The sequence below is a fragment of the Limulus polyphemus genome, unplaced genomic scaffold, assembly GCF_000517525.1.
Source record: "Limulus polyphemus unplaced genomic scaffold, Limulus_polyphemus-2.1.2 Scaffold132, whole genome shotgun sequence".
NCBI lineage: Eukaryota > Metazoa > Arthropoda > Merostomata > Xiphosura > Limulidae > Limulus > Limulus polyphemus.
Genome location: NW_013665742.1, coordinates 1001195 through 1022487, shown reverse-complemented (window position 1 = coordinate 1022487; position 21293 = coordinate 1001195). Strand labels below are relative to the sequence as shown.

At 31.9% G+C, this 21293-nt stretch overlaps 1 protein-coding gene across 9 annotated transcripts in view; it reads right to left on the bottom strand.

Annotated features, from left to right (window-relative positions):
* Positions 1-21293, bottom strand: part of LOC106473645 (kin of IRRE-like protein 3) — a 345725-nt gene that overhangs the window by 39668 nt on the left and 284764 nt on the right. For all 9 annotated transcript variants that reach the window (XR_002614039.1, XR_002614036.1, XR_002614035.1 and 6 more), the window contains 2 exons: positions 7446-7649; positions 5910-6203 (listed from right to left, as the gene is read on the bottom strand). Coding sequence is in view for 1 of the 9 variants with exons in the window: in XM_022403114.1 (XP_022258822.1) it covers positions 5910-6203; positions 7446-7649 (498 nt within the window). In the remaining 8 variants the exon portion in view is untranslated. The remainder of the gene's footprint in view (positions 1-5909; positions 6204-7445; positions 7650-21293) is intronic.

Here is a 21293-nt window from a genome sequence, read left to right as displayed (position 1 = left end):
ATACACATCAATAAACCACAGCAAATAAGAAAGTGACACTCGATAGTAACCAACATTAGTCTTAGGATCGAAACTCTATTATTCAGAACATACCTATTCTTTACAGAACCAACAAGACTCTTTCAAAATATATGGTGGTAGTTTTTCCTTTCTAAAACAGTGTTAATAACTTACTTTATAGTAACGCCATGGAAACTAAATTAACAATTTTTTTGTTGTTTAATGCTCATAACGTAAGTAAGTTAATATGTAGAATTATACACGGACTTTTTACTACCTTAAAATAAAGTCCGTGTATAATTCTACATATTAACAGTTTCTTGTCATCACTCGGTACAGCCGTATCAAGCATTATTATTTACGGTAAATGCTTAAGCTATTATCACGTGACACTAAATGCTCTTTAATTAGGAAACTTTCATAAAATTTAGCAAATTTATGCTTAAAAGTTGGCATTCAATAATCAATAATAACCGTCCACCCGTATGATTTAGAAAACTTGAGCTAAAAACTACTAATCTATTTTGCTTGACCTAACCAATACTTGTGTATCTGCACCTGCTTTCACCCTATAGTTTTGCTGCTTTAAATTAGCAGATTTTAATCTAAATGACAGAAAACCAAAAGCCGTTTATCGTTACTCTTAGATGAAGCTGTAGTAAAAATTTAAACCGATAGCTCACGTGACCCTCAGTTTTGCCAACGCAAAATCGGTTTCTCTTGAATAATTTTGCACATGTGATTTATATTTAGGCCAAATTTCACACCTAATTGTAATATCTATCAGTGTACCACATTTGAAAATCCCTCAATGTTAAGTATGTTTTTCTATCAAATAAAGTTTCCGTACTTTTGGTGGGAAGAAAAAAAGAAGAAATTATATCAAAATTGGAGAAGTTATATTTCGTGTATGTTTTAATGTATTACCTTGAAATTTAGTACGTGAAGTAAGGGTCTAGTAGAGCACATCGACTGAAAATATGTGATAGTTTGGAATTCCACAGTACAAGCTATAGAAAGTGAAAAATCGCTAAACTATCACTCCAGTTAATAACACAAAGTGTGTCCTACAGTTAGTTTTGGTTGCAGGACACACTACCGTGAGTCTTTGAAAAAATTTTTGTTCAAGACAAAATCAGCTCACTTTATATAACGTATTTTCAATATGTTCCGTGTAATAGATGTCAGTCATTTTTTAAAGAAAAATATAAAATTCACCTATAAGTTCCATCTCTTTAGCTCAGTTTCAATCAACTTTCGGAAACTTATATGAATATAAATGACAAATAAATATAAGTAACACAATAATGTATTATAAATAAGCAATAAGAACATAATATGAATAATAAATATATATTATTTGAAATTGAAACTCGATTACTTTGATATTTAAACATAAAACAGTTTTTTTTTTGATAGATTGTTTAGGCAGAGTATTCACGATGAAATTTGATTGAATGGACGGAAACCGCTTGTTGAAGAAACACAAGTACAGAGGACGACGTTTCGAAAGGCGAAATATTTTATAAACGTCGTTTTTCGTTGTAATTTACGTGACCTAAAATTGTATTTTCAATACTAATGATCTAAAGTGATTTATTAGTTGCTTGAACTAATAAACTAAAACTAAGCTAAAGCTTAAACTAAACTAAACTAAAACTCAACTAAAACTTAAACCTAAACTAAAACTAAAACAAACATAAACTAAAAAAAAATGAAATAAATAAATGAAATAATGTTTTTGGCCGGTAGGATATCTACAAAGTGGATTGAAATAGAGATCACTAATTTATAGCCATTACCAGATCAAATTTTCAACGAACCTAAGGTTTAGAAATATATATAAGAAATAATATTTTAACAGCTTACATTAACTATAGGCTAGTACGCTTGTCTGATTCTTCGTAGTTCATAGTTTTATGGTACAGTTGTTTTATTGTTTATTTTTCTTGATTCCTTAAAACTGCTCTCACTTACATACATGTCTGCTCCGTCTTCGTAGATGTCATAATTGCTCACTCGATCCAGTAGTAATTTGTGTGAGTATACTATAATCATACTGGTAACGATGTTATACTACGACACAAGCTCTATTGAGATAGACGGCCGACTTGCATAACATAAAGGTCACAGGAAACAAATGCACTGCATAGAAACCTAAATTGGTTCTTACAAGACCATTAGTGATCAAAATCGAATACGGGTTCACTATTAGTTACAGGCAGAAAACTTTCCTGAAAACCATTTATGAACAGCATTTTATAGGAAACATCAACCGATTAAAAGAAAACGCAAATTTAATGATGTGTTTACTGTCGTTGCCATACCACAGTTTTTCCATAAACAATATCTTGTGATGTATATTTTAGGTTTAAATGAAAGCTGCAATAGTCTGAAAACAAACTGTTATTCATTTAGTACTTGTGTTTTAGTTAATTTAGTTGATTAATGGCGACGGACTAATGAAATCAATAAATACTCACCGAGCAACAAATATTTCAAAAATTCGAGTTTCTCAAGAAAAAATAAAATGTTTATTTACTCTGTCGGTTGTTATCGATACTCATTGATTATGTCAATTTTATTTTATTTATTACCAAATCCCAAATTAACGTGGTTAATATATGTAGGGCTTCTACATAATAATATGAATAACTCATTATCAATTATCCCCCCCCCATTGGTGAGAAGAGCACAGATAGCCCGTTGTGTAGCTTTGTGCTTAATTTCAAACAAACCAAAACCAGTCAAAGATTAATTATTTCATCCGTTGATTATATTAATCTTAGATCAGTTTTCACAAGATGATAAGAGTAGTTTCTTATTCGAGATTAATGATTTATCTAAGTCATAGAAATTAAATATCTATATTATGATCATTGATTTGGCTGTGACGATTTAAGAGAAGAAATTCAGCTTATTACTGATTGGTTAACGCTTACGGGGAATACCGATAAAAAATTAAATTTCGCTAAGTTTCTTTCTAAGGTACTTAACATTTAAAGATCTTTGGAGTTAAAATTGTAACGATGTAAGATTAAACATAACAGCAAATGCACTGTTTTGTATCAACGACATAAGAAAAAACAAAATCAAACGACCAATAAACATCAACCAATCTAGTTCATTAATTTCACGAAAATACTGAATAGTTGATTAATACAAGTTTTCCTATTAGATTTTTGTATGAGGTTGAATCAAAGATAAATACTGCCTTTACAGTATCTTCTTCCAAATTCACTGTTGTTGTTTTTCAATCACAGTGAAACGTATTACAAAGAACTTTATGAAAAATGTTGGTGTTTATCTCGCTTTAAAAGTTGTATTATTAACTTGAATGTTCTCATATGGAAAGGAAATCAAACAGTTCGAAAAGCTCTAAAGTACAATATGTACAGTCTTGGCCAAGATGTTTGAATATTTTGTAACAAGTAAGATCATTATTATTAAGATGGAATACAAATACACTTAACGCTATCAAACTGAGAAACGCGTGTTATATTAAACATCTACATATGTAATTTGTATAATGAGACAGGTTCTATGGGAATCATGAACGATGTATAAGAACAGCAAACAATTTTTAACAGACACCTGTAGAAATATATCTAACTCAGCATTTCACTTATCTCAACAAATCCTTACCAAGACATATATAATGACAAAATATAACACCAAATTATTATAAATAGCGTCTGTAACCTAATATCAGTTCATATTAAACATTCAGTACTTGGTTGGTCCTCCTCGTACTCCAATAACCTCCGAAATGCATGTTGTCAATGAGGTTATTCATGTAATAAAGCGGGATTTCATCCCAACTCTTCACTAGAAGGCGCTGAAACTCAGTAGCAATAGCTGGTTTAGCGTCGTGGTTAGCAATTTTCTGGCTCAGTTATACCAAAAAATCTCAATCTGTAATGCTCTCCTGGTTGAGACAATCCTGTAGAATACATGCACTGTAGGCAGTGGCATTATCATCCTGGAACACAGAGTTATTGGCAAACTTTGCCCTAGCATATGGCAGAAATATCGCCTCCATATGATGCCTGTAGGAGGCACCATTAACATTTCCTTGGAGGATAAGAAAAGCAGTTTTTCCACCAGGATAAATAGCTGCCCAAACATGTACTGCACCACCTCCTGCATGTTCCCTGTGAGAAAAAGAGTCTTCCCTAATCTGTTCTCCAAGCAAACGACGAATACGAATCCTACCATCAGCTTTAACAAAACTCATCTAAAGCTGTAAGTTGGCATGTTGTCTTGCCCAAGTAATACGGTGACGGCGGTGAATGCTGGTTAATATTGGTTTACAGATAACCCTTCTTGCAAAATAACCTTGTTTAGTCAGTTTCGTATTTACTGCTCTTCTGGATACCCTGGAATGAATGTCTTCATACATTTCCTGTCATAAGGTGTTGTAAAACGTCTTTCGACCTTGACGTGTTAACCTGATCAAAACACGGTCATCTCAAACAGTAGTTTTTTGACGTCTACCAGAACACTTTCCTGGAATAACGTTTGCTGTAGTCCGATGACATTTCAGGATCCCGGATACAGTATACTGGGGGTACCCCACTGTTCTGATAATGTTCGTGTGCTTCATACCATTACTGGACAATCAAACAATTTGACGCCCTATATTTTCTGACACGTGACGACGCATGACTACAGAGAATTTTCTGAATAAAGTATTGATCTGTTTCGAAAAATATTATACCAAAAACACACCCTTTTATACCAATCAGGGAAATATATGTGTTGTTTGACGAACAAATGTTCAAAACAACTTATACAGACCAGGATAATAACTCGTACATGTTTGTCCGATCATACACTATCTTCTCAGTCATTACTCGGGCGTTTAATCAATAACTACTCCATGTATGTAGACAATAACATCAATATAGAACAGTATGTAAACATTCTGAGCAATATTGTATGAGGTATTTCTGTTTTTTACAAGCAATACCCTTGTGTAGTACAATATTCACTCATTTCGTTGCTGTAACAATCTGTAGAAGTTTAATAAAAGTGTAATTAAACCTGTTACTTGCAAGTAGGCGTATTGAATTTACATGCTAAAGTATAAACTTATCTTTATCGTGGCTACTAATCTTCCGTTATTTGTTGCCCCCCATATATAAATGCAAAAATGTGTATATTCCCATTTCATTGTCAAATATAATTTATCCTTAAACAAAAGCTATGAAACTTTGAACAGTCTATAAATTTTAGGTAAAATTTATTATGGACATTTAAGCTATAAACAGAGAGAATGTGGTGTTTAAAAACAATCTGAAACAACGTGTTTGACTTGTACTGTACGATCAACAAATCCTTAATGCAATGATGTAGCTTTAGAGAATCCATAAGAATAGGCCATATATCATATATACATTATAGTTTAAATATTCAGCACGCTTCCTTTATTGCTGGAACATTTGATGTCAGTTCATTATTTAGTCAGGCAAACTTAATGGAATCCGTTCAGGTATTTATCATACAGTGTATAGAGATTACTATGAAATTTAGATTGCCATTTTGTGTTAACTGATGCCATTTGATGTTTAAACACGCTTTCTATATCCCTCTTTAACGCATGGAGGAAATAGCTTCAAATCTTAGTCTTAGTGATTAACAATAATTACATTTTAAACGGTACCTCAGCATTGTATCGACAATTAAGTACTTGTTTATGCTAATTGCTGCTCACATTTATCTCTCAGTATCCAATCAGTTGTTTCGAACATAACTTTTGTAAATGGCTAAATACAATTAATTCTTTATGCTTATAGTACTATAGAGTTTCCGTTAAATACATCGTCAGTGACAAAGTTAGAAAAAATAAAGAGGACCTTATGGACGAATAACATAAAACTGCATATGTATGTTTCACTTCCACTTACAATAGACTTCCAATCTCCAACCATCCTCCACAGCATTACTAGGTATGAATGGATTTTCAGCTCTACAGGAAAGATATTTTCCATCATCAGTAATGGAAGGCGTAAACTTAAGGATACTAGTTCTTACTCCGACCTTATCAACAGTGAGGCTTGTTTGTTGAAGTTGCTCATTTCCCTTCCACCAAGTTATATCCGCAGCAGGTCGAGATCCGCTCGAAGAACAACGAAGCTCCACTTCCACGTCGGCCGAAAGAGGGCGTTTAGAGGACTGAACTTTCACCGTCTTGGGCTTCACTGAAGAAAACAAAAAGCGGTAAAATGTATATACTAGTAAAGAAGTATGAATTAAAAGACGTAAAACGAGCGTGGTTCCTTAGTGAATCAAATGCTATGGTGCAGTCCATACTTTTTATTAATCACCATTAAAATTGCTGAAGTATAATTCTGCGTAACGTTTATGGGTAATAATATATAAATATTTTCTACTATACTAGAAACAGAGCAGTCAATTAATTTCGACAAAATTAAGTTAATGTCATTAACATCAGAAGCATTCGAGAAACTTTCTGATATTTGAAGTTTTATGGGAAATTTTAGAATGGAATATTTTTAAAACCAAAAGTGAGAATATGCGCTAAGTCATATATAAGTTTGAGAAGTGTGTTTACCCTATGTATGTTCACAATAAGGCATTGTCTGTAAGTTTATGGCCAAATGAGACAGACGTTTGAACTACGCCAGGTATCTACTATACAATTCCCATTGAAGTTTTAGATAAAATTATAAAAAAGTCATTTGAGTTGCTTGTAGGTTACACTGTATCTATGGGTCAAAGGATATAGTGATAGTTATGTACAGAGAGAGACAGATACTCTCTTCAAGAAATCAGTAGTTATACAATATTTGAGTTAAGTAATAAAACAATACGAGCTAAACAGCTTCATTTGAGTATACTTACTGATTGCAAGTGTTTTTTTTTTTTTTACAAGTTATAGTTTTTACAGTAAGGAAGATTTTTGTTTTAAACAGGTACGACATTTCGACATCATTCTCAAGTACACATTTTAATGGTGAACAAGGTTTTTGTATTTAAATCAACATTCAACAACATAATAACACATATAGGCCATAAGACGATAGTTGAAAATTAACATACCGACGGCAGAGTACTCGGTTTTCTGAGGGAAATATTTCATTCACATGCAATATCTGTCGTATTTACTGCATTACTAAATAAACATAGAGAATGTAGAATATGAATGATATCTGATATTTGCTTTTAACTGAGAATGATAGTTTAAAATATTTCCTCGTAGTACATCATCAATAAAAATATTGACAAACAAATACATATTTTACATATAAAATATACTGCTAAAAGAAACACATGATTTCAATTTTATTTCCAACCTACCAATAAGATTTATATTTAAAATCTTAAACTTACTAAGCTAATTTGGTTACCTTCAATAAAGAACAATTTGAGTATGAATCTAGGATGATGTTGGACAAAATCATTCGTGCATCAATACTTACAGTTCAAATCGAGAGTAATAGATACAGAGCCGGGAACTGTAATGTTACTGTTTGAGGCCTTACATGTCAGAACAGACATAAGATCTTCCCGTTTTGCTTTGGTGATGATTAGTTCATTATCAACAACGTCGTTAGGTTTAAAGGTATAACTATCGTCAAGCAAAATCTCTTCTTTCCACCAAGTTACTGATGGTCGAGGCTTTCCTGTAGCACAAGGTATAATGTCTTAATAAAACTTAATATTAAGTTCCAATTAGAGCAAATTACCTACTTCAGTTAAAACTAAAAATCAACCAGGTAATTAACATAGCTAATTTAATATTTTGTTCTTAGTTATAAGGATTAGAATACATTGTTTCATCAGTTCGGTAATTACGCTGTAAGCGGTATTCTTGGCCATAAATCCAATAGTATCTAACGGCTTTAACTAACTCGTATCTAATTGTAAAACACGTGAAGCGTGCAGTAGGAAGAAATATATTACGTTAAATCCTCAGTAACAACCGAAAAGTAAATGTAGTAGGATTTGAGAAAGTTCAATCATCATAACAATATGTAATAGAAAATAATTTAACATAACTGTTATATAGCACAATTAAAAGAATTTGCAGAAACTGATATAATTTAACTGATTTTGTAATATAACACTATATGTGAAACTATTGTATAGCTTGAATTATCTATAAAAAGAGCTAAATTAACAGAAGGTAAACCTAAAATATCCTATATTAACTCATTACTACCTTAACCCATTTTTGAGAATTTATAGTTTAGAATTGGAAGTTTTGAAGAGGTCATAGTATTCTTGAATCTTTTAAACCCCTAATTGTTAGCAAGAATACTGTTGAATTGCCCCTCCCCAATTGATTTGGAATTCAAAATGAAGTAGAACAACCGTCGTTTGTGAGAAATTAGAATGAGTTTACTATTTCTGTCCACAAATCTCGTTACGTTCAATAATGTGTGAGTAATAAGTAAAGTAACATAACATATTTTTAATGTTTGTATTTGGAAACGGACAGTTTATAACTTTCGAAGTTATAAAGTGCATAATCTTTTGAAATCTTTGAAAAGGAATGTTTGACTGACGATGCTAAAACAAGGTATTTTTAATTGTTTTTAGTGAAAGAGCTTTTTCAAACCACAGTGAGATCTGGTGAATACATTTTCGACCGCATAAAGAAAATCTATCGTAATTAAAGTAAATATATTCGATGTATCTAGAAGCGTGACTTATGTGCAAGGCTTTATTACAGTCTTTTTTACATGATTTTGCTATGTATGAAAATTCGAATCTGTATTTTTGAGAGGTGAACTTACTTCCAATAAATATTCCTTCTATTTGTTTGAAGATGTTTTGGCTGAATTTCACAAATGTGTTATCAAGTAAAAAACAATACATAACTTGCAAGATTCTTTTACTGCGAAACAGTCGTAATTTGTATGCTTAACATTGTCAAAGAAACAAATGTGTTTATTATAGTAAAGCATTAATGTACAAGAATTAATACTAGAAATAAACGACCTTATAACACCATTTTATTTAAACCATTTGATGCTTTGTACAGTCAGTTTCGGTTTGTGTTTTAGTGAACGCTTCTGAAGAAGTTTTAAAGCGAAACGTTGAGTGTTTAATTCAATAAAAAACATTTTGGTGTTATAAGATAGTTTATTTCTAGCGTTAATATGTCTTCTATAAACCAATATGCACTACCGAAATTAAATAATGTACAATAATTATTAAAATATCTTAAAATTGTTGACGAAATACTCTTTTTAAGTTTATAATTAAGAAGGCTTTTGTTTGTTTGTAATTAAGCATAAAACTACACAATGGGCTATCTGTGCGTTGAAAGTCCATAGACATACCGCTGTGCCACTAGGGGGGGGGGCGTAAGAAGGCTAGTGTAATGATTACTATAATTAAACTTTATATTATTTTAGCATCAAAGCATTTAATTTCGTCATAATATCTATGGAAGTTATTGATGATAATGAACATTAAAATCACCTTTCTCATTAACATAACATTAACAGTATTGGTTTAAATGTTATTTAATGTATTTCAGAACATTACATGTTAGAATTGAAAAAAATCTCCGTCATAGCTGTTTTAGCACCAGAAATATACCTGCATTTATATTGTTATTTTGAGTATTTGTAACAAATGCAGAAAATCAGATATTTATCCGAGACGAAAAACTTACATTGTTAATCAAAAGCAAATATTAAAGTTTATATAAATATTCAGAAAGAATTATAATATTTGAAAACAAAGGAAGAAATAGAGGGAGTATTGTTTGTGTGTTTGTTATGAATTTCGCGCAAAACTACACGAGGGCTATCTGCGCTAGCCGTCCCTTATTTAGCAGTGTAAGACCAGAGGGAAGGCAGCTAGTCATCACCAGAGGGAGTAAGTGAATGTTTAATCTTAATTTTTGGAGCTTTAGAGGAATAGGTATGAGTATATACTTACATATAGTTTATGAAATATTCAGTGCAGTATATTGATCTGAACTGATTAAAAGAACCATAGAAATATATTTTTAATATCTGTCTTTCAGTTTCTAAGAAAAAAACGTATGTAAGCTTATTGTAGCATAATGTTGAAAATTGATGTAAGTAATAATGTGACGAAAACTTCGGGTCATTTATGAACATTTGTCTAATTTGTATAAATGTTCAAAACGCTTTATTATTATTATTTTTTCAAAAACACTTTTTTTTCAAACAAATCAAAAAGAAAATGAAAACTTTATGTTGATTAAAAGAAATTATAAGCTACATTTGTACATGTTTAAAAATGTGTTAATATCTAATCATAGAAATGTCAAATATATGGTAAAATACGTGATGGCCTAAATACCCTCAGATGTTATGCTATTTCCACATGAATTCTACTAGACCTTAGTATTCTTCTGCAGGAGTTTTCTCCATTTGTCAAACTTCTTGACAAGCACACATTTTAGATTTATATCGTTCTCCCGATACGATCCTTGAGATCGATGCTGTGTACAACTTAGATATGATGTACTCCTACACATAGATATCCATTATTGGGTAAGCCTAGGGAAAGCTGAAACTGGAGGAACAGTCATAGAAAGTCAATCCATCAGCTTGATAGGACATTGCTCAGTGAATCACGAACACTAAATGCCAAATGAAATAATGCCCTTTCTTACTGGAAGACGCACCTTTCAACAACACCGTCAGCTTCCAACCGGCAGAGGAAGAAAATATCCTCCAGCTTGTCAAACTACATAAGTCCGTTGGTTCATTTACTGGTGAGACGCTGAGTCGTTCAGTGCACCTTTTCGGACATACAAATCTTTTGTGCTTTAACAACATAAGCCATCATTTAATTGAATTTTTCGGTTGTTCCCATGAATGTCAAACTTGTCAAAATTGGAGTTACTCGAGAAGAATGGACTTGAATTCCACTTGTCACAGAATGGTCTGTGCTTTCTTGTTGTCAATCACAATTTCAGAATTGTATGTGAATAGGATCTTAAACCTCGAATTAGGCCAAAATTTAAGAAACGAAATAAAACTTTAAAGCTGTGACAATACCGTGTAATTTACTAAATATCTTTATCAATCGTTGTTTAAGATATATTATATTGTAACTAGTGACTTTTTATTTTTATTTTAGCGGTCACAACCGATGGGTTTCCACGAGTTCCATGCATTTCTACATGGTAATTAGGCTACTTTTAGTTTAAAATACTTTTATTTTACTAGTGATGACGAATTCACTGCACATTAAAACAAACACACTAATATTCATCATTGCATTACTTTAAAATTTGATTCGAACATTAGGAAACCACACTAGTATGAAAATTCAAAAAAAATGATGTATAGCGGAGAAATAAAAAAAATCATTTTCAAACATCATAGCTCTAACACAATATCTTGGAATTTTTATTTACACAGACGTTTGATACGTTTCTCACCCATCCTTGCATTTCTTGTCCATTTCTCGAGGACAGAACGTACGTCGATCACGATCTCTTGTAATGGTAGTCTTGAACTTACAGTCGGTGTTGGGTTTTGTTCACCATCTTTTTAGTTTTGTTAAATTAGTCCTTTTCCGAGCATTTCAAAAAAAAAAAGACGTCTGCTACGTGATCTTCATTTATTACAATCAGAGTGAAGATGGATCCACAAATTACAAGCATTTAAGCAACACGCATCTATTCGATTACTTCGATTTTCGATTTCTAACACCAGCTAAAACCATCAAATCAAAAAAAAAGTTACTATTTGTTAGAATCCTAATTTATCTCTTAAAAACTAGTTAAATATCCAAGCTTTTTGTACATACAATGGTATGCAATTTTAACTATAGGACTTTGGTAAGTTGCACTAGTTGAGCATTGTTCTGGGTTTTCACATATGTTATCACGTGGCTTCTTGTGGAAAATGTTTCTGTACAATTAAATATATTACGTAAAAGTATATAGTGATATTTCCTTCTGGAGCGTCAGATGATACATTGAGGTTATATCCTTTCTTATTTTTAATTGCAAATGGCCAGTAGTAGCATAGATAGTTTGTTTGTTTGTTTTTTGAATTTCGCGCAAAGCTACACGAGGGCCGTCCATAAGTTAGCAGTGTAAGACTAGAGGGAAGGCAGCTAGTCATCACCACCCACCACCAACTCTTGGGCTACTCTTCTACCAACGAGTAGTGGGATTGACCGTCACATTATAACGCTCCATGGCTGAAAGGGCGAGCATGTTTGGTGTGACGGAGATTCGAACCCGCGACCCTCAGATTGCGAGTCGAGTGCCTTAACCACCTGGCCATGCCGGGCCAGCATAGAGAGAGCGCGGTTCTGTGGATAAATAGCATTATAGTTTTGTTATATATATATATATATATATAATGCTATGTTTCCTCAGTCTGGAACATTTTGAAATATTTTCTTCATATATATTTTTGAAAGCTCTTAAATCTCCATTATAGGCGCAATTCTTCGTGATGCCACTCATTTTGGTTGTTTAGTTGGATAAATAAAGATTGTCTTACATGCTATAAACTGTGCCCATTCTATTTCATTCTTCACAACTTAGTCACAGTTGGATAATACAGTTTAACATTTTCTGTTCGAACCTCCCTTGTTCCGTGGATCCTACCATGATTTTGTTAAGAAAAATTAGTATACATGAGAATAACATAAATGCAGGTGAGGATGTGCCAATATTTCACGGTGAAGATGTTTGAAAGGAAAATTATTGAAGTTTGTGGAATATTTTATCCAAATCTATTTAAGGACCTGTTTAATATTTTTATTTGTAGTTATTTATGTTAATTACTAAAAAGATAAGTTAATTTGATGACATTAGTAAATAGTGGTATAAAACAGTAGAATTGTAGTGTTAAGTTAGGGCTTGATGGTCTAACTATTAGAAACGTTAAATTAGGCTTAGTAGGTTCTATTAGGTAACATGTTTTAGCCTTTAGCTTGTTCAGATGAGAAACTAGGGGAGGAAAGAAAATAAAAAGGATGGAGGAGGATGAGAATGAAAAACATAAGGTGGTTAATGTTATTGGAGATTCTTTAGTATGGCAGGTGAACAGAACAATCTGTTGGATAAACAGCGAGAAACGAATTAGATTATGCTGTCCATGGACAGGAGTGAAGTATGTAATTGACAGAGCAGGTGATATATTAAAAGGTGCTAGCAATGATGCAGTCTTTACAGTGCATATGGAGGCTGATGATGTAGAAAAGGGTAGATCAGAGGATATAATTGATAATTACAAGGCATTGATAAATGAATTTAAAGAAAAGAGCCATAATAAATTAATCCTGTCAAGGCTACTATTGAATTTTTAATTGTGGAGATTAAATTATAAGTAGGTCATTAGGTTGGATGCTAGGCTTAAATAAATATGCAAGGACAGGCAGATTGGCTGTTTGAATTTGTGGGATCAGTTCAATGGAAATGGGAGCTTTTTGGAATGGATGGTTTACATTTAGATAGTGTAGGAGCTAGGTTTTTTACAAGAGCTATTAACTTAACTGTGAGGACAGATTTAAAGTAGGACTAGACAGTAGTGAGGGACAAAATAATGAAGAAAAATACGATGTGGGGAAAATTATAGTACATGAACAAAGTACAGGAATAATTCTAATGTTATTGTAATATTGAAAGTATAAGAAATACAATAGATGAATAGAGGGTGTTAGTCAGAATGGGGGATTTTGATGTAATGGGAATATTTGAAATCTGGTTAACTAGATAATTTTGATGATAAGTAATTTTTGGAAATATAGGGTTATAGGCCAATTAATAGGGAAACAAAATATGAGAAAAGTAGCTTTATATAAAAAAATGTGGGTTACATCCTGTTCAAATTAAAGATATCAGAGTTAATAGGAATGATGTTGAATTTGTTTGGGTTTCTGTTAAGGGTTATAAGAGAAGAAGGCCTTTAATCAGAAATTTTTTATCCACTACCGGATGAAACAGATGAACTTAACAAGAAATTCTAGTCAGATAAAGAATTCAGCTTTTAATGAAGCCATAATTACGAGGGATTTTAATTTAAGGCATATAGTTTACGAAATGTTAAAGCTAGGCCATAATGGAAATAAGCTTTTAGAAGCTGTTCAGGATGATTGCCTTCACCAATTAATTGGTCAGAAAGCCTACTAGAAACAATGTTAACTTATGATACATAGAAATGGTTGATATGGCAGGAATTGGGGAGCATCTTGGTGAAATCGATCATTACTCAATTAGATTTGAAGTTTCGCTGCATATGGGGATACAAAAGATTTTGCTTCCAGCTTTCAAAAAAGCAAACTTGAAGGGATGGGACAACATTTATTTGTTGTTAATTGGGCATCTCAAATTAATTGAAGATACTGATAAAATAAGGAAAGCTTCCACAAATATTTTTTATATATTCAAGATAGGCATGTTCCTCAAATAAAGAAAGGGTGGTTGCAAGTAAAAATAAAGAAACCGTTATGATTTTTTCATATTTAGATTAACTGCTATGATGGGAGATTTAAACAATTATTGTAGATTAAGAGAGTTGGTGAAATGAAAAAATTATGAAAGAAAAGGTTGGCTGAAAATGTAAAATGTTAAAATAATGGTAAGTGCAACTTTAAATACATAACTAGTAAGCAACATTTTAGGATCGTAGTAGGTCCTTTGAAGAATGATATAGAAAGCTCATATGTGATAATAATGAAATGGCAAAGTTATTAAGTTGTACTTTTTCTTCAATTTTTACTAATGAAAATTTATGCAATATTCCTCACCATGAAGAGTTTCTAGATAGAAACTCAATGATCACATTAATATTTAGCTTCTTAAGAAAACAACTGGGAAGTTTAGAGAACTATAAAGCGCCTTGACCAGATAATACTTTCCCAAGGGTTTTAAAGGACTTTAAGAATCTATGTGAACCACCTGCTGCTATTTTTTGTAAGTTCTTGAATAGTGAGCAAATGCCAAATGATTGAATGTTGACTAATGTTAATCCTATTTTTAAGAGAGGTGAGAAAGTTTCCCCAGTAATTATGGGCCTATTACTCTTACAACAGTGATTGAAACATTTTTTTAAAGTATAATAAAATATGATTTACAAATTCATTTAACAAAATTTAAAATTTTGTTGGATAGTCAGCATGGTTTCACTTGGAGAAAATCTTGCCTTACTAATCTTTAGATATTTTTTGAAGAGGTTACTGCTTAAGTAAGTGAGATTTATGGTATAGAATTGGCGTAGCTAGATTTTCAGAAAGCATTTGACAAGATTCTACATAATAGGCTTGCTAAATATCATTTCTGTGAGTGTGGGGGATAGGTTGACTCATTGGATAGAAAACTAAATGAACGGAAGAAAGCAACAAATTGTTATTAATATAGATCAGTCAAACTGGATTAATGTTACAAGTGGAGTACCTCAGAGCTCAGTATTAGGATATTTGCTCTTTTTGATTTACATCAAAGACATAAGTGAAATAATGGCCATCAGATAATTGAAATTTGCTGATGATATTAAGCTTTCGGATGTTTCTGGCTGTGAAGAGGATGTTCTGCTTTACAAATGATTTGAATTATTTAAAGAGTTGTGCGAATAAATGACAGGAGACTTTCAATTAAAATAAATACATGGTAATGGATGTGGGATATCATAATTTGAGTTATGAGTATAGTTATAATGGGAATAACTTTTACAGGTTATAAAAGATCAGGATCTTGGTGTTCTAGTTCAACAGTCTCTTAAGCCATCCTAGTAATGTGCTATTGCTAGAGATAGAACAAAGAGGATTTTATATTATATCTACAGAAATACTGAATACAAATCTAATAAGGTTGTAATTGCATTGTATAGGTCATTGTTTAGGTCACATTTAGAATATTGAGCTCAGAACTGGGCTTCTTACCTAAGGAAGGACATTGAATTGTTGGAGGGAGTTCAGGGAAGGGCTACTAGTATGGTATCTGGGACGGAAAGGTTGTCATGTGAGGCTAGTTACAATCTCTAAAATTGTTTTCGAATGAAAAATAAGAGTTACAGAGGATATAATTGAGGTGTGTAAGATTTTTAAGGGAAGTAATAGTGAGAATGGTAGGACTAGGTGATATAAATTTTGGAAGGGTACGAGTCATCATTAAGCAAGATATGACTCTAACAAGGTGGTTGGCTTTTGGAATGGGTTGCCATCAAATGTGGTGGAGGCGGTTAATTTTTGAGGGTTTTGATGATTATTTTAAAGTTTATTTTAGCGGATGGGACGGTCTAGATCGACCAACAAATCTCTTGTTGAACTTAAGTTATATTTAATATACATAATATGCAATAAACAGTTGAACTTGATTTCTTTTTTTTTTACAGTTGACTCTGTCATGGCGTTGTAAACAGTATAATGCGTAAAGACAGGATCAACATATTTCGATGAAATCTCTCTAGAGATGATATAAATCCTAACAGAAATTAGTGGAATGAAGTTCCAAACCTATGGTATTTTGTTTACACAGTTTGGGTGAGTCTACGTAAATAAGAATTTGGTAACTAAGAATCATGAACCCAAACAAGTTATTTGAAACACCGATGGGGTCCAGATGGACCCATTATCGGTAATTCTAGGGCCTAAAAGTATGCAATATATGTATTTACATCAACTCCATACGTGGACTCAGAAAATATTATAATAACCTTTTTATCTTTTAAATAGTATTTAAAAATAACAAATGAAAATAAATGGCATCTTTATCTCTTAGAAATCTCATTAAGAAAACTACTTTTATCGCTAAAATGTATACTATTCTAATCTTAACCTTCTACAATTTTTGGAACCATTTGCGTTTTGTTCAATCGAAAGTGAACAGTATCATTGGTATGGAAGCCTTTCACTTGGATTGATCCAAGGAATCAAACGATTGTCTATATGAAGAACTTTCCATGGTCGTATAATTTTCAAGCAAGGAAAAATATCATTATCGTATAAAGATTAAGATTTAGAAAAAAAAACATTTTGTCATGAATGAATGATGTGTCAGATTGAAATTACATTGATATGTGGCTCACTGCAAATTACCGAGGTATAGATATAAACGAAATTGCATTATTCAGATAATGGCTTAAATCAGTCAATTTCCGAGGCTCACTCTATTACTGCTGGAAGTTCACATCTTCTTTAGTGAATCCTGGTATGTCAAAAAGGAAAGAGAACTAGGATGAAATGGCAATTAGTTCTAAGTGCTTTTACGACGTCAACTGAAATGAGTAACACTGAACTATTCAATACATATTAAGATTTTTACTGCATTCGTAAGAAAAAGGAATAAAAAGAAACTACAATGTAGGTTGCTTCAACAAAATAAACCACACCTAGACACGTGTACGAAGGACATTGTCATAACATGCTGGACTAAACAGTAATAAGTACCAGAATACTAAATGAAGAAATTAATACCATATAAAAAGCAAGATATAACAATACTTAAGAAATAGTTTAAGTAGCAAGTAAGATAGATAAACTTTCGATTAATGTTTACAGTAATTGGGTTTATGGATTTATCATTGTAATAAATGCTTTCTGAGTTAAGCTAAAACATAAGGTGATGTTAGTCTTTTATACCATATTTAAGAACGAATCTCTGTGTCACCTAGACTACGTACGTTACTCAATCTCCTGGAGTTACACATCCAATATTCCTCAACTCTTTTGCATATCTTATGGAATATGCACGGTTGTATGAGAAATCGAATGGTGTTCGTCAATAAAAAGAAACGAAAATAAGTGGAGGACATACCATGTATTTCTTTTTTCATAGACGAAAGATTATTTTAGTGAACTTTGCCTGAGGCCATGGTGTTACTGTAATACAATATTTACCGAGATTCTCGCGATGTCAGTAACCATCAGAATCTTTAAGGACAACCAGCAGATTCTCAGTTAAGATTGCATATATCTCGGAAGACAGATGTCAAATGTCTCAGATTTAAAGCATACTTGCAAGGGTAAAATTGAAAACATTTCGACGTGCTACCAGTGCCGTAGATGTGGAAGAATTCAGGACGAGATACCAGTCACAGAGAAATAAACATTCAAAAAAGGTCGTAGAAGAATTTCCACTGATGCGTGTAAAATTGCCAAACGGCAGAAAAAAAAAAGTATGTCGACTTACGGACCGGGTAAATTCACAGAATCAAACGGGTAATGAGAATAACTAATTATATATATTTTTTCTTACTATTATACTTATAAGCATTAGAATGTATTGTTTAATAAGTTGGGTGTCCTCAATGTTGAAGACATTTTCGGCCGTCAACTCATTAATACATCATGTGATTGGCCTAGATTAAAATAGTTACTTAGCTAACTTTGAAAAACAATCTCCATAAGAAAAGTATGGTAATAAAAATTAAACATAATAACACTAAATATATTAAACACTAGAATTACTGCTGCTCATGAAAGAAATATGGAATACATAAACACTGTTTCTTAGCTTCAGATATTGTCGTAGATTTAACGTTCGTTGTTGTTTGTTATTAAGCACAAAGCTACACAGTGTATAAACAGAACTTTCATAGTATTTCCTAAAAACACCTTATGACCAATGAAAAACGATTAAACGGTACCTATAGCATACGTTTAGAGGAGCCTAACATACGAGATAAACTGCTACGATACATGTTACTGTATAGGTGTGCAGTCAAGTAGCAGGACAGCTACGATACATGTTACTGTATAGGTGTGCAATCAAGTAGCAGGACAGTACCAATAGCACGACCAAAAATTTATCTTTATGAAAATACAAAATGATAACTTATAAAAAATAAGAAATTAAATTAATAGTTAGAACAACAGTACTCTAATTGATAAAGTTTAAAAACATAATATAAATAAAAAGGATATATTAAACATATTATGAGGTGTGTCTAACATAATCAATCGGACTTTACTCTAATAACCTCTGTGATAAAACACGTTAAATCTTCAGTAATAGCCGAAAAGTAAACGTAATAAGATTCGAGAAAGTTCAGTGATGTTAATAATAAGGCTTTGAAAATAAAGCTACAACACTGATAAATACTACAATTAATGTAATTATCAAACACTAATATGATTTAACTAATAACGTAATGTTATACTATGTATATAGAACTGCTACAAACGTAGAATTACTATACATATAAACTGTTTGGAGGTAGAACTAATGTTGGTCAATGCACTTAAGTGATTCACAGTTATCTGAAACAATTTCTATGAACTTAAAGTATATATGCGAAGGTTCTAAAACTTTTAAACACGCAATTGGTAGCAAGAGAATTGTAGAATTTCCTGCAAGATTAATTTGATATTCGTTCAAAATGTGTTTGTTTGTTTCTTGTTAAGCACAAACCTACTTAATAGAATATCTGTGTTGTGCCCACCATGAGCCAGATTTTGTGAAAAATGCGAATCAGTTTACGAACTCTGCCGTCAAAGTATTGTATTGTTGAACAAAGTGTATTATATCTAATAAGCTGCGAACAGTTAACACTATATTGTAATATAACTTATTTGGAGTATTTGTATTTAGAAATGGAATGCTCAATGTGTCTATTTTGTTTGTTTGTTTGTTTCTTGTTAAACACAAAGCTACACAATGAACTATCTATGTTGTGTTCACCACGGGTATTGAAACCAGGTTTCTATCATTATAAGTCTTCAGACTTACCGCTAAGCCACTGGGGGCGTGGGGCTAAGGAGATCGATTACATTCATATTGAGAATTTAAAAAAATGTTGTATAACTCCTCAATGGTTATGTTATGGAGATCGATTACATTTATATTGAGAATTTAAAAAACTGTTGTATAACTCCTCAATGGTTATGTTTTGGAGATCGATTACATTTATATTGAAAATTAAAATAATGTTGTATAACTCCTCAATGGTTATGTTATGGAGATCGATTACATTTATATTAAGAATTTAAAAATAATGTTGTATAATTCATCAATGGTTATGTTACTTAACGCTTTACTATAATTTAAGATTTTATTTTCAGTAGTCCTCATGTAAGAAAAATGATAGATGGCTATTTGATTTTACAAGAGTTAGGTAAGAACTCGTGTATAAAAGTGCCTCTTACTACAAATTCTGATTTAATTAGTCCTATAATGCTGTAAATTAACGGAACATTATCTTTACGTTCATTACCTGTTGTTGTTTTAAGTTTAACTGATGACAAATAGTAAGTATTAGCTAGTCTAAATTGCTCATCAAACTAAGTAAACAAACAAAACCAAAATTTAGGCCTAACGATTTTTTGTTGCATTCAAACATTTTTTTTTTAGTTCGATCAATTTAATTTTCCACGGTTTTTTATTCATTTTTCCATTACCGTTATAAAAAAAAAGATATTAAAATAGCCATTTTTAATGAAAAAAAATCAAATGGGCCGATTTATTAACTAACTCATGGTTCTTTAAAAAGTTGGAACGTTTTTTATTTGAGTTTCGATACCCGTGGTGGGCAAAGCACATATAACCCATTATATAGCTTTGTGTTTAACTTCAAATATACAAACATTTGAGAATGTTGTATGCGCTAGAAACAAGTGTTAAGTTACTTAGGATACGTTTGTTATTAATTTTTGTTTGTACAATAAACTTTTAGATTTATATATTAATCGGAAGTACTATCCTATTTTTCTAGTATTCTTACATTTTCTAATTTTTATTATACTAGATATGCGTCTCAAATATCCGTAAAATGGTAAAAATAAACGTTTAGAGCATACTTCCAATTGACAAATCTCGACCAGTTTTCCTTTTAAAAATGATAGATGAGTAAATTCTCTTTATCAAGAACATTCAAACAGGGACAGTTTTCATGTCAATAACAACACATCTCGTTAAGTCAGCTTCTGAAGTCTCACTCTCAAAATAACGGACGCGTCAATATAACCAAATTGAACACATTTGTGTTTTCTACATGTTCTATCCAAATATCATTCTGTGTGAACGTTGTAAAAATATATTTATACTGATGGCAATCGTAGTTTATCGAATGAATAATATCTGTATCATTTTTTAAAATATAATTATGTATGTACATATGATATGAATAGTATGTAAAGTAACATTGAATTTATGTACATTATAAAATGAATGAAGATTATCTTACTTCAATGTATATTTGTTTTCAATTGTCAGATAATCTTGTTATTGAGTGTGTGTGTGTGTGTGTGTAATTTATGGCAAAGCCACATTTGGCTATCTGCCTACTCCAACGCGAGGAATCGAACCCCATATTTTGGCGTTGTAAGTCTGTAAACACACCGCTGACCCACTGGGAGCTTTATTGAAAGTTTGTTTG